The sequence below is a fragment of the Agelaius tricolor genome, unplaced genomic scaffold (genome assembly GCF_023055355.1).
Source record: "Agelaius tricolor isolate 1412-34295 unplaced genomic scaffold, bAgeTri1.0.p SCAF_12, whole genome shotgun sequence".
NCBI lineage: Eukaryota > Metazoa > Chordata > Aves > Passeriformes > Icteridae > Agelaius > Agelaius tricolor.
The window spans coordinates 9,999,209-10,014,490 of NW_027269272.1; the positions used below are offsets into that span (position 1 = coordinate 9,999,209).

Consider the following 15,282-nt stretch of genomic DNA (forward strand, 5'->3'; position numbering starts at 1 on the left):
CAAAAATGAGAAAGGATAGGCCCAATTCCAAGAGCAGTTTCTCTCAAGAACTTCCTTGTAATCTCATTAAGATCAGATCTCCTATAGTGATGGCTGCAATGAATGTTTGCACATAATTTACTAATGGCAGAAACATCTCAGACAATGAGGGAGCATCTGGTTCCAGGAATCTACATTTCAGTAATTAATCTCTTTACTGCTAAGGCTTATACTCTGCACAAGCTAATTTTAGCACATAAGTCACAACCTGTGGAAAACATCAAGGTAATAACACCAAATCCTTGCTTGAAACACCAAAGAAAGTCATGAGTGATTGGTGGCATGATGTTCAACTCCCAGCATCCTCATTTCAGAGCCAGCCACTGACTCTGATCCAGCCAGGCCACACACATTTTCCACTCTAACTTCATGATTTCTTTTTTTGGAGAGAGAAACATGCAAGCAGTACAGAATTAAACTTCAGATCTGGTTTACTGCTTTAAGTCAAAACCTTATTCTGATGGATTTGCACACATTTAACTGAGAACTGAATCTGGCTGACTCATCTTCATGCAAGTATCAATACTAATGAAAAGAAAATGAGCACAGCAGTTGACAGATGAGAAGTGAGGAAAAACAAACACCAAAGACACAAAGTATTCAATTCAACTGGCTCCATACACTGTACTCAGAGTGATCCCTGAGGCAGAAAGTCCAACAAACATCACAATGGCTATTTTTCATCGAAAACCACACACAGAGAATCTATTATTTTTTAAGCTAACCACAAATTGGCAATAATTATTAACAGACAGCAATTGTAAAGTAAGATATTGCACATAGTTTCTTTCTGTTTGGACAGAAAATAACATTTTGTTCTGAAGAGGCACCACTTTAACAGGATAATGAAAGTACATTTTTATAGAATATATTTACTTACAGAGTTTAAAATAAGAGCAATAACTGAGGCCCAGAACAATGAAGTAATCAGTTTCTGTCTGACTGTAAATGTGTGCACACATGTACAGCTACCACACCTTGGCACAGGAGATCATGGCCCATGGTCTGAGCCAGCTTCAGCTGGACTGGACTTGGAATAGAGCCTTGAGATGATGTCAAACCCTTGCCACCCAAAATATCCATGTGACTTGCTTTTTGATGCTGAATCCCTATCCTTTCACTATTGTGGTATTCCTCACTCCAGTCACTTATTCAAGCTGGAAGCCTTAATTATTCAAGGAAGTGCTTTAAAGCTGAAAGACCAGGAATGGTTCCTATATTTCCTCAACAGTCCATTTTCCTTCATCTTCCTTAGCTCCAAACACTCTGAAGGTAACAAACCTGCTCCTATATTCCTGAACATTACTGCAGGGAACAGGAGTTCAGGTGAGTACTTCAGCAGGTAATTTAATTTTTGTTTTACTCATAAAAGTGCCAGTACTACCTGACATCCTCAAACAGGCTGAAATGCTGTGTAAACCTAGAAATTAAATCCTATGTTCTGCCTTTACAAACTTCTCTTTGGTCAAGGGAACATCAAAACCATTTGTCTGTGTCTGTCCAGTTCCCCTTCCACTACAGGAGATGGTGCAAGCTGGAGCTGGTCTGTACTCACCCCCACCATGACAGCAGGCAGCTGACAGGCATGAAGCACTGCTGCCTTTCATCAAAACCCTGTATGGCTCAGGAAATGTAATCCACAAGTCAGAATCTCTTGAGAGGTTTTTGAAATCAGGTGGGAATCCCCCTGAGATGCACAGAAAAAGCCAAGAACAAAGCTACCCCCATCAGGTTGTGCAGCACACAGTTGACCACACCTAATTTTATGCTGCAGGTGCATTCCCAGTATCTACTCATCCATTCAGCTTTCTGACAGCTGATGGTGGAAGGGTTGAGCAGCTGCTATGAAGAGAAGTGACTCCTGTTACAACATAACCTTGCTTTGCTGCCCAGAGGTTACAGAGCAAGAGACCCTCCACATACACCAAAACCAAATAGTTCTGCTGGATGGAAGAGTATGAAGCATGGAGATAAAGGTTCAGAGATATAACTCTGTCTCTCAAGAGCAGTGAAACTTTACATAATGCTTTTGTCTGAAATGTGCTAAGGTGGCATTCTGGTTTATTTAAACCAGGTTTAGAATAAGTGTATTAAGATTGGTGCTGTAAAGAAGAAATTTCATGGAAGTGAGAAATATCAGGAACAGTTCTTTTGCACTCCATACAGATTTCCAATCCATTCAGGGGAGGGGAATGCAGCATATTTATGGTGAAATCAAAGCAGAAGATAATTTTACACTTTGGGAAGGGGGAGATGGAAGAAGGACAAGGGAGAAGTATTTAATATCAGTAAGGGACAGACTCACTCTGAAGTAAAAGCAAAGCTTTTGATGAAAACAAGGAAGGAGGCAAAAAGCAGCATTAGAATATGATATATCAACAGAGCAAAATGGTGGGTAGCCCTCTAAAACCAAGTATCTGACCAAAGTTTAACAGCAGTGTGCCTATTTAATTCCAGATGAGAAGACAGTTCCCTCTTGGCTTCTCTCTCATCACTTAACTCTTCCTCTCTTACACACTGTCTGCCTCGACAGCCCTCCCTGCCAGCAGCTTTTCCTTTGGCAGCACTTTTGGCTGGCCAGTGCTCTCTGAGGGGCCTGGTGTCTTTATGGCTCCCTTCTGCACTCAGCACACCTCTTCCAAGGCAGAGCTGCTTCCAAGCTAAATCAATATCCCATATTTGTGGCCAAAGGCCTGAAATGGACTCTGGACTCAGCCATATGCATTTAAATCCAGTTCAGTGCTACACTGAGGATTCTGTACTGACAGCAGCAGGAAAAAGAAAGCCCAGCCCAGCTCTGAGGGCCGCAGCCAGCAGTGAGTTAAGGCCAGTGAGAGGCAAGGGCTGAGGGCTGGCACTGATATCGCTTTCTGAAAGCATGAGCTTAATATACTGTTCCTTTGTGCTGTGCTGGAGGCAGCTGCAGCTCCCCTGCTTCAGCCAGAGAGACCCAGCCTGCCAGGGCCGGGGCCAGGACAGCGAGCGCACGGGCAGATGTGAGGGCTGCGGCCACCACGCTGTCCCTGCGGCCACCACGCTGTCCCTGTCCCTGCTGCCACCACGCTGTCCCTGCCCCTGCTGCCACCACGCTGTCCCTGCCCCTGCTGCCACCACGCTGCCACTGCCCCTGCTGCCACCACGCTGCCACTGCCCCTGCTGCCACCACGCTGCCCCTGCTGCTGCTGCCACTGCCACCACCCTGCTGCCCCTGCCACCACCCTGCTGCCACTGCCCCTGCCAGTCAGAGGCTGTCCAGCTGCCCTGCCCATCCCAGGTGAGTGCTCCAGCAGTGGATCCCTGTTGGAATGCTCTCACTGGTAATGTGTGGTGGTAGGCCCCCAGCTGGGTAATTAGTATTGATTTTATGATCTAGAAGGTATGAAAGATATTTTATTTTTAGAAATCTACAGTTCTTATAGAAACAATGGTGGACCTAGGACTTGATTGGTCTCAAAGTGAAAACTTCTCACACACTATTGGTGGTTATCAATAACACACTCTAGAGAACCATATCTATAAACAATGGTTACAAAAAGAGAGATAATAATTGTTGGAATTCTTTTCTTCTAAGTTTCCCACAGCTTCTACACAGCTTCCCAGGATTTTTCTGGGAAAGTCTGTGCCTGCTCTCTGTGGCCAGAGAGCTGCTGCCACAGTAATGCAGTGCAAACACCTGTGTTGTGCTGGGAGTGGGAATGGAGCATCACAGGGGAATTCTGCACTCCTCTGGCAAGACAGACTGCCTGTGCTGCCCCAGCCTGCCTCCTGTGAGCTATGGGCAGTGACAGTGCTGCTGAACTCAGAGTGTGCTGTGATTCTGTGAATCCTGCCCAATGGAGATGGGCTCCTTGCAAGGGAGCAGGGAACCACCTGCTTCTCAGCCAAGACACCACAACAGGTTTATCACTGTTATCACTTAATTAGATAACTTATGAACGTAGATATGAACTATCAACCTAAGCCACTCCCACAGCCTGGTCAGTGCCAGCAGCAGCCACACATCCCAGTACCAAAACCTCACTGGGGAAAGCAAACAACCAAATTATTTGAACAAAATCATGAGTCTGGAACTCCTTGTGTAGCTCAAGACCTGCATAAAAAAGGCCAGAGATACTCTGAAATTATATCTAAAGGCTGCTGGTTACAAATACACACATGCATGTTTTATATTTCTATCCAACATTACACAGTCTCCTGTCAAAATGAAAGAAAATACCTCTACTAAATTCTGTGTGAAATGCATTACAAATCAAGTCTCCAGAACTTCAAAGATATTACTGTGGTTACTTTAGGTGGCTCAGCCTGTGTGTAGCACTTGGCATTTAAATCTATTTAGTATTTTAATTATTACTGAGTTTATCTTTTTGTTATAATTCATTCAAGTATTTAATATTGTGATAAACATAGGAGAGAAACAAACAAATGCAAAATCTGTGCTCATGATTGGCTTGGTGTATGAGTGCACCCCACCACGTTCAGAGCTTCAGGTTACCAGAACCACTGCTCACCCAGTTCCAAAATCCCAGACTACACAGATCACTGGGATCTTCTTAGCTCTCCTACTTTCCTCTGGGTGACAATCCAAAGAACAAAATGATGAAGGAAAATATAGAAAGCTTGCATTTGCTAAAGCCCATGAGAGCTGGAGCCAAGCTGAACTGCAGAGCATCATTGACTAAACTGTGACCAACCAAGCATGTGTGTGCACAGCTCTGTCTGTGTATGTGCCCGTGCCAAGCACTGTGCCTGCAGGTGGCCAAAGCCTGGAAAACCTGACTTGTCTTTTTCCTGCTTTTCTTGTGCAGGTTTGTTTCTCTCTTTGTATTCTTTAATCAAGTTCCCCTGCCTTTCTATAGCTCAATTTTCTTCTCTCTCAAGCAGTATTTTGAACACACATCCTAAATAGAGATTTTTGTGTAATGCATAAATCACCTTCCCAAAGCACTCCCAAGGACTGAGAATTACAGACTTTTTGTGCCTCTTTAATTTATATCCTACTCTTTCAGGTAGGCATTGCTTAAAAATAAATAGCTTACTTCTCTCTTTTTTCCCTAGGAAAAGAGAATAAATTCCTCATATATAGGAGAATGTTTTCATCACTTTATTGCTTTGAGCCCACGCTCTTCATAAGCTGTCATAAAAAATTTGGTTAACACATTCATAATAATTACATTTCACACACTGTCATACTATACACATTGCTGCAACACTAATAAGTGAAATCAATATAAAACATTGCTCAGAGTACCAAAGTCAGATGGAGAAGATTTGCTCAGTGGTAAAAGGGCACTTTTAACACCAGCTTTTCTTGAACCATATGCATATACTACATGGTACTGCAATGCTGAAGAATGAAAACCAACCCACATTTCCTCCCCTCTGTATATAAGAAACTCTACCCAGAGCCACAGCTGCTGTCTGAACTGGTAAACACCAAAACAAACCCAACATGCTGCTGAGGAGCAGCAAGGGACACTGTCCCTGGTGCCCAGGGGAAGGAAAGGCTGGCAGCCACTGCAGTCACTCTCAGCTCTGAGGGGCACTGGGCACAGCACACAGAGAAGCTGCAATGGTAACAAGAACACTGGCCAGGATGACACTGAAGCAGAACTGCATTTTGTGCATCACTTACTACTTCTCCTCTTTACACTCTAATGTTATTCATTTATTCAAACATGGGCTTGTTTCTGTTCCTGCTGAGGTCAAGTGCTGAAGTGGAAGTTAAGGTCAAATAAAGCTTCATATGCTTATTGTTGCTTAAAAGTGTATTACACATTGAAGCTACTGACTTGAGCTAAGTCATGAAAATTTTGAGTATTTTTTTTTTTTATTTTCCAGCTTTGGGTAATCTTGCTTTGCAAAGACAATCCCTCCTCCAAGACACTGCAAGAAGGGAACACCCTTCTGTTCCCAGGGTTGAGCCTCCAAAAGCCACTGCAATTCCCCACCATTTGAGTATACACAGACACATTCCCACATTCAAAACCAGTAAGTTATGAGTCAGAGATCCTGCAACTCCTAGAGTTGCCACCCATTGATAGCACCTCTATTGTACAGGCCTTCAGGAGAGAAATGCATACAAATGAGATGAGTGCACAAAATTACTTCAACTGAAAGTAGAAAATTAACACAGACTGTACAACAAAACTTAAGGAACACAGTTCTGGAGAAAAACTTCAATACTAGATGATGGAAAATTGTCAAAGCCATGCTTCTGTTCTCTCTACTGCTTTTAGAAGAGTAAAAATTCATTTACAAACTAAGTTACCTGAGAAGCAGCTTGGTCACCATTAATGAAGTAAATATTGCTGTGTTCAAGCTAATAAGTCAGCTCAAGTTTCACTATTTTATTAAAAATACAAAATAATTTTTACATTTTAATGTAGCTTATTACCAAGGGCAGGAAAGCTGGGGCTGGGGAAAAGTAGGATCATATCCTCAAATACACTTTGCTCTTATCACACAAACCTCAGCTGGCACAGTTTGTAATAAATTGCATGAACAAACCCAAAGAATGACCTACTAGATAAAGCTCAACTTCAAGTCACAAGTTCCAAATGCAAACCATCATCTTGAATGTTAGTGCCCCCCTTAAAACACCAAACAGCTTTACAAACCCATGTACTTCATTTTCTTCCTTCAGGCATCTTCCTGTTCTCCTTTTTGTTGTGGAAACAGCATGCACAGCCATTTGCATTCACTCTAGAAAGGTTTTTAGTACCCCAAACCTCATCATCTCAGTCTTATTTTGAAAGCCAGTTCTTGCAGACATGCTCTTAAAGGTACAGAAAACAAGGGTCAATTAAATCACTGTCACTGAACAAATTGATTGAACTTGTACACCATATTAGAGGTTGTTTGGACACTTGCTTTCCATGTCTCTGGCACATTCCAGGGTTTCATCCAAGAGAAGATGACACACCACAGTAATTGACAGAGAATTTACAGTTTTCTCTTTCCAACATCTCTCCCAGCTCTGTGGATCCAGTCAAGATCTAAAACTAATGATTTATCTGTTTTGCCTAAGGGTAAAATCAGATTTTCAAACTAATAAACAGAAGAAAAAAAATTTCTCTGAATAAAGACATCAATCCTCATGTTCTGCAAGGACCAGAATGTTAGAAACGCCTGCTGTGATGCCTAAAGGCTTCACACAGTGATTAGTAGGTAGCCATTAAGCAATAGCTGGAGGGACTTCTTCCTTTCTTTTCTCATAGAGTGCACCCACAGAATCTCCTGTTTGGAGATGCCACTGACAAAAACAATTCCTAGAAGAACATCCTACCAGGATCTTTCTCTTCAGTGACTAACAAAGGAAAATGGGGCACATCCCTAGAGCTGTTTATTTACTTGAGGTATTTTAGGGTAGACTGCTGTTCTCTCTGATTCAGGGTTGTTTTCTGTATCAAGGCAACACCAAAATGTTCCTTTTGCTACACACAGGACAGGCAAACCTGCAGGAACAGACCACAGAGCCTGGTGACCTCACAAAACTGTTCAACCAGAAGGCATAGTTTGTCTCCTGAAATCAATACCAAAGGCTCATAGAGGCAGTGGCACACAAGCTACAAAGGAAGACCATTTCATCTGAAGGCTGGAAGAGACAGAATGCCAGATCTGCAGCTGGCAGGAGCCAAATGATCACACCCAGGCCCACCAGTGTACTTCTGGTATTCTGCATTTGGGATTTCCTCACCTCTCTTCTTTGGGCACTCCGATTATTCACTGCCCTCAGACACGAGCACTTGGGAATCTCATTTGGATCAGTTTAGCTCCTGGCATCTGCACAATGTGCATAATGGCACTGGGAACCAAACTCTTTTGCTCATCTACATAGTTGCCTCCACTCTATTATCCAGACATAATCCTCAAGGATCTACAACAGACCCAGGGGAAAAACTCATTTGTTAGGACCATAACCTGTTGTATTAAGGCCCAGTAGCCTCCAGCTCTCTTTATCATGCTGCTCTTTTAAGTAACATGAATTCAGGTGGAAACAGCACTTTTTTCTCAGTTCACCAGGTCTCCACATCACTCCTAAGCCTAACTGCAAGGTTTAATGGCAAATTCATTTAGATATTTACATAATTAACTGCTTCAAAACAAAAGCATGGTAATAATACACATCCTGAAGAGAAAGATGTGTCTAAAGTCAACCTCTGCCCAGCAACTTTCTTCCCAAGTGCCTGCCTGCACCTACCCCAGCCTCAGGACAGGGCTGGACCACTCCTCCTCCTCTTCTCAAAGGGACTGAGAGGGAGAAAATGATCCCACAAAGCTCCTGGGGAAGGCCAGCCTTCTGGCAGGACAAGCACCAGTGCATGTCCTGGGGAATGAGTTTGAGGGGCGCTTGGAGCCCACATCCAGCATCAGGTAACACATCACCAGAATGTCTCCCCTCCCACAGCTCCCTCCACACTGCAGGGTAAAGCCTCACCTCCCTGAGAGCCCAGGGACCTTGGCTCTTGGAGCCCTGATCTCACAGGATTTACCACACAAGGAACACAACTCAAGCTGCTGATGAGTATTTCTGGGTTTGGCAGGGCTGGCACAATGTTTTGCTGCCACAACACCCAAGACTACCCTTTTCTTCCAAGGACTGAAGCAAGTTACAGATGATCCATACTCGGATGTGCTTCCAGACATTTCTCACTTCATCATGCTTGAAATTACTACCAGAAAGGAGCCATTTATTCATGTAAATGCTGCTGAGGTCATTTATTTAACCATTAGGTGGAAAAAAAAAAGTTTGTTGTAATAGACATAGATACTTTTAGAGCAAAAGAAGCTTTAACATCAGATTGATAATGATGAAATCAATTTCCTTCCTCCTCATGACAATGCAACTCCCCCCTGCACTGGAGAATACCCTCAGCTGGTACTAAAGCACTGCTGAGATTGGGTCCTACTATCGTTGCCATGACTGCACCACACACCTCTCCATGGGCAGCAATGCTCTACTCATCTAGTCAAAACAGCTGCTCAGGACAGCTATTACATTCTCTAATGTTCCCTCTACCACTAAGTTACAGCCCTGTGTGGGATCAGAGTACCATGGGAGTGCACTTTGAACTTCATCAAATCTCTACCACTTAAATGATATAAATGAGTGTCCTGACAAACTGCCAAAATATTGAGTGTCTTGGTAGTATTTTTATCAAGTGATAGCCACAGAGTAACAAATTATTGCCACCTCAGATGCAAACCACTCCAGGGTTCTGGAAATGCTCACCATATGCGTATTTGGCAAGGAAGAGCAGTAACTAGGCAGTAAGTGTATTCCTCATTCTGAAACAGTGATTTATAACCAGGAACAACCCTGTCACTTATTTCTAATAAACCTATAATGCTTATTATATTCCCATGACAAAATAAAAATTTAATTCAGGAAGAAAATGACACTCAGAGACAGACAGCCTTTCAAGCCCTCCTTCATTAAAGAACAGAGGCAACTCAGTAACCCGGAAAGCAGTGATCCAGCAAACATTGTGCTGCTGCAAACTGTCTGAGGCAAAGATATATGGGAGTTTATTTGCATATAACTTCATATGAATTCCAACTGCATCCTGGGTGCAAGTAAAGATTGTTTTTTTTGTTTTGTTTGGCTTTTGGGTTTGTTTTTGTTTTTATGATGAACAGACTTAGCAAACATTTCCTAAGCTGTCTACTGTTTGGAATTCCAAGTCTGAAATAAAGCATAACCATGCTACCGGCTCCAGTGCTGCCTATCTCACAAACAAAACCCACCAACAATTAAATAAAAGAACATTTACTTTACACAGAGCTTATGTGCAGCTTACAGCTTCATCTATAAAGTAGTATTATAGAAACAGCAAATCTAGCAGCAAACTAACCAAACTGACAAACTGCCTGTCAATGCCCTCTCTCTATGAATATATTCTCAAAGGAAAAAAATAATCACATCACATCTGTAATAATAATTCTGTCACCTCTCTCTTGGTTAAAGTGTACCATACCATTATGATGAGAGTCCTGGGTCTGCTCATTTCATCATCACTGTCCAGCGGCAGAATTTCATGTGACAACTCCTCTCGTCGCCGGCGCCTGCAGATATGTGGACAGTTCCTCTGTACCACAGAACGAAAGGCTTGGAGCAGAACAATGCTGGCAGCACAACCCATATCTGCATCCTGAAGCCTACAAAATAACTTCTATGTTTATGCTATGTTTGAAAAACAGTGGCTCCTTGTCCCTGAAAACAGCCTACAGTGCAGCTGCAGCCAGCTCGCTCTCCAATCGCTTCCTTGAGCTCTGATCATCTGATCACAACCAAATAGCTTGGATGCAGACAGAGGAAAGATTTGATCCACTGAAACAGAAACACACGCAATATTACGATGCTTTGCTCTCCCTCCCTCCCTCTCTGCTCCTGAATTCGCATGAGAAAATGCACTCCCCTCTCTTGTACAATCATCCGCCAGCTCTGATTCCAGTTTCAGGGAACTGAAAGTATTAAAATTCCCAGTTCAAAAGAGCCAGCTGTTCATTAAACACACACAGAGGCATCCACAGTAACTGCCTGGATCAGTTTAAATACCTTCTTAAAAAAGTTGTACATAGCAAAAAAGCCAATATCTGCAAAGTTATTAACTCTTATTATCAGCACTGCTGGCTTTAAAACACTTTGCCTAAGGGGTTTTTTACCACACACACAAAAAAAAAAAAAAGCTCACAGAGGGATTTGCCTACAATGTTTTCACCACTTCTTGCAATTTTCTGAAGCACAGCAAGTTCATTTGAGTTGTAAATATAACAAGTGGCAAAAAGGCAGAAATCTGTGCGCTTCATCCAGCTCATGCTGAAACAACCGTGGCTCAAGGCAAAGCAGCAGCTCTGAAATGCCTCTCAACAGTGGGGCTGTTCTGTGCTCCTACACACAACCTTCTGCCTTCACTGAGAAACATCTTTACACCTACACAGGGTCTCACTCTGAACCACACAGTGGCGACCTTCCCAGAGGGTGAGAAGAGAGGGTTTCTGTGTGTTATCAGGGGCTCCAGGCTGGGGGAAGCTGCTGCTGGCAGCCAGCACCCACAACTTGCCTCTCTGGCTCCTGCCTGGCAAGTCATTCAAAAGCAGGCAGGGATGCTCGGCAATCACATGGCTGACCTGGAAACACAGCAAGCACTAATGGCAGAGTGTGTAAGATAATAGCACAGGAGAGGAAGTCAGCACTAAAAATACCTACAGAAAATGGATTTCTCCTACACATTAGGAAAACTAAAAATTTCCAATAGGGTTTCCAGAGCAGCTGCTTTTAAGCTAATATGTGTAACTTTATTATATGTGCACCCAAAACCGTATTTACCTTGCATCAAAAGGTTTTAATTTCTAATGAAGGCCATGAAAAGTTTTGTCATCAATTCCCACAGGGGCATAATCAACTTTAAAATGTCTGTTAATGAGATATTTGTAAATAATACCCTCTTTCACAATCTGAGCCAGGAACTACATTGAAAACTTTTTATGGAAGTACCTTTTCTGGGCTTAAGTAGAGTTTAATTGTTCAGCAATCTGGCAAAAGACATCATAATTCTAATTAAAGCATTTCCCTGAAAAGGTAAATCCTTGAGATCTGTCCTTTAACAGCAACAAACTCATTACCATTATTTCTTGCCCTTATTTCTTTAGTGCAAACAGCTTTAAGTGCATGTAGAAAACAGTCAGCAGCACTGGCAGGCACTGCACAACCTGGCCCCCAGCCCTGCCAATGCACCCACCTGGCTCTTCCTCCCCTTGGATGCTCCTGGGCACACCCTTCACACGCTGGTGAGATGTCCCTGCCCCCCCAGCAGCAAACCCTGCAGAGGGGGCCTCCTACCATGCTTGTTAGTCTGACTTCCTAATGGGATTACAAGGGCACAGTGGCACAGCTGAGTAATTCCTGCACCAAACCAGCAATCCTGCTGCTATTGTTTGTGTTTTCATCAGCCCCCTGCCTGCTCCAGAGCTGCAACTGACACCTTGGCCACACCAAGGATGCACTTGGCAGCTGGGACACCTCCGTTCCTACTCTAATTCCAGCAGCAGCAATCCAGTCCTGGGTAACATCTGCTGCTGGCTGTTATGGCAACTGCTCTGCTGCCTTGGGGGCTGCTAACACATCTCCTGTCTGTCTGTACAGCATCCTCCTTCACTCACCAGTGCTCAGCTGGGAGAGTTGGCAGCATTTTTTTGAAATTTGGTTTCCATAGCGCAGCCCAGCACAGTTGCACATGTGCACGCACGTGTGTCTGGAACAGCACCCTAGGGCTCGACTCAAAGCTTCCCTTTGTTCTCAGAGAGGAATCCCATCCATTCCAGGGGTCTTTGGATCACACTATTCTCTGCCAGTAGCCTTAGTAACTTCATTACAATTATTTGTGGATTAAGCTATTATTAGATACAAGCAGAAATGACACAATCTTGGCATTTTGGCTCTTCGGAGAGAAAAATGACACTTAGCCTGAAAGCAAGTAAACTAACAAGCCAAAGCCAGCTAAAAGTAGCCTCCAGCTTTGATCAAAATTCAAGAACTGAAAAACAGCTAATGCACAGGGGGAAAAGAAACCACTGAGGAGCTAAAAAAAAAAAAAAAAAAATCTCTTCTGTTTTGAGGAAATCTCACAGAGGCATAAGCTATTACTGGAAAGGAAACCTCCCAGCCACTAAAAATGCCTGGACACATACAGAGTATCAACAGCTTTGTTTTACAAAGGTAGGGATCTCATTAGCATACACTATGTTTATACACCAGTTATCAATAGTGTTAGTTACTCTTACAGTGAAGCATTCAGGACTATTTTGTGTTAATTAGCACTTTAATCCAGAAACAAAATTCACTGAAACCCCCTGGGAAGCAAAATACTCCTTAGTGCAAGCAGCTCTTTATTCCCCATTACGAAGGCTTTCGCAGCAATGCTGGGCTAAGGAATATGCACACTGGAAACCTCCCAGTGCCCTCTCTCACCCCACTCTTATCCTTTTAACTATGCTACGTAGACATGTAACAGCAGCATCATGGTTTGTGGGGACAGGCTGGGAAGGAGACCACTAAAGGCAGCTCAGTGAAGAGAAGGAAAAGAAAAATTAGGCAAGACAATTGTTTTAACCCAGAGGACTTCAGTGACCCAGTCCTCAGCAGCTCCTGGGGCTGGGTCTGTGTAGCAGCCAGGCTGTGCAGGAACAGAAGTGGGTCACACTTGCCATGTCTTATAAAGTCCATGATAAGAAAGCAGAGTTCAAAGGCATCTGTGTCCCTGAGCTTACAGCTATTCCAGCCTCAGCTTCCACATGAAAGAGATACCAGCTCTGCAAAAAGGCAGCCAGGGTGTGAAGAGGGAAACTCTCTCGTGCACTAAGTCTGTAGCAGACAGTAAACTACTCCTGCAAGCACTGAGTTATTTCTCTTTCACAGTATTCCTGTGTTTCTGTTTCTGCAGGCTGCAAGATTTTCTAAAGATGCTACCAAACATTTTCTTACACACCTATTTCATACCTCATTAGCACATCACATTAAAAGCTGTTTTCCTTCCCACAGCTTACTTTAGTCCATTAATTTTCCTTGCTCTTGGTGCCATTTGAATTCCTGTGATCATAATAAACAGGATACAATCTATTGGTATTGTGGTCTTCAGCTGAGGGCTTTAAAGAGGAAGGCAGAAAGACAAGCGTTGGAGAATATCCTTTAGTGAGAGGTTGACTTATCAAATTCAACACTGATCCTTCTTGCACCCCCAAAGGAGGCTGCATTCTTCTCAACAAGGAGGATGGATGCAGGTTAGAGCCCCCTTTGCCATGAGACCTCTCAGCTGCCAGCATGACAGGCACCATTTTGTTGGGGTTTTTTAATATGGGAAACAAGCCTGCCTCTCCAGGGTATTTTTACATGACATATACTGGGAAGCTCCACAGAAGCTCTTGTAGTGTGACAATCCTAAAGCAGCAGTGCCAGGTGAGCCCAGGAGCCCTCAAAATGAACAGGAACACCCCTGGAACTGCTTACAGCAGTGTGTTCAGTCTGGCCCACAGAAGCCTCAAACCAGTAGCATTAACTAAAGGCAGCATAGCAGTACAAGCAATAACAACTCACTGTTACAAATGATAAGGCTCATGCCACCATTACAGGTTACCATTAAATTTATCATTCCACATACATCATATCCTGGTACAGATGATGAGCAGCTCCCCAGGAGCACACAAACAACACAAGTGGCCAGTGGCTGTCACCCACAGCTCCACACATAGATCCACAGTTTACAGTGAAACTTCTCTTCAGTTAGTCCATACAAGTAGCAGATAAACATTTGAAGCAAGACATGACAACAAAATTACAGTCTCTGCCTTGATGCAAACAAGGATCACTCACATTTTGGTAAGCTCATGTCTCATTTCTCAACACTTAAATATTTATCACCCACCCTTTCAAAACAAAAAGAGCTTATACATGTTTTCTTAGCAAAGGTCTTTGTCTCCAGTATTTATTTTCATGAAGGCTTGAAGGCACTTGCAAAGAAAGCAGAGGGGAAAAAACACACTCAAGTCTGAAAGACCCTTATGCTCTGTTACTCCAAAACAAACAGGGGAACCCTAACTGGCCCCCAAGGAATGAGCATGGAGACCCAGCTCAGACATGTGCAGTACTCCAATGGATGGTCTTCATGGCAGGCAGCTTAAGGAGACAAACCCCCATTAATGGGGCTCTTTTCCTTGCACATTTTATACATGAAGAAAAGCTATAAGTACATATACCTGAGTATAATCTCAGGTCTTCCCATGCCTTTTTTTCTACAGCCTTGAAGCACTGTGGAGGATACCATGTCAGAGTGGCATCACTCACTGCCACAGAGGCAGCGTTTCCAACACACCTCAAGGAGCAGCCTCGTCTTCTCTTTCCAAAAGTTATGTCCCAAACCTTTCACACCCAGCCCAGAGGCCAACAGGAGGCTGTGCAGGGCTAGGCTGAGCCACTGCTGCCGCCATATGTTTTGAGGGAGGAGAAAAAAAAAAAAGTGCTTTAAAGGACACATGGGAATCCCACATTTATTTCAAAGAAAGCTTCTGCAGTCACAGGTGCTACAAGCCATAAATAACATCTGTGCCTTCCTCATAACATCTCTCTTGCACTCATTTCAAAACATTCATGCACTGTATCTTTAAGTGTTGCTGCAAAAATGGTTAAATATCAGAAACATTGAGATCTCACATAGCAAAGGGGGTGACTAAGAGTCAGAAAACACAGGC

The 15,282-nt window shown here is 43.4% G+C and overlaps 1 protein-coding gene across 6 annotated transcripts in view; it reads right to left on the reverse strand.

Moving 5' to 3' along the window:
* The window catches only part of DOCK10 (dedicator of cytokinesis 10), a 144,091-nt gene that overhangs the window by 108,620 nt on the left and 20,189 nt on the right, over nt 1-15,282 (reverse strand). For 2 of the 6 annotated variants that reach the window (XM_071437511.1, XM_071437510.1), the window contains exon 1: nt 10,017-10,756. The exons of 3 other annotated variants lie outside the window; for them this stretch is intronic. In XM_071437511.1, the coding sequence (XP_071293612.1) occupies nt 10,017-10,181 (165 nt within the window). In that variant the 5' untranslated portion in view covers nt 10,182-10,756. Of the gene's footprint in view, nt 1-10,016; nt 10,757-15,282 lie in introns of those variants that run through there. One more of the 6 variants, XM_071437518.1, reaches the window with a different exon arrangement.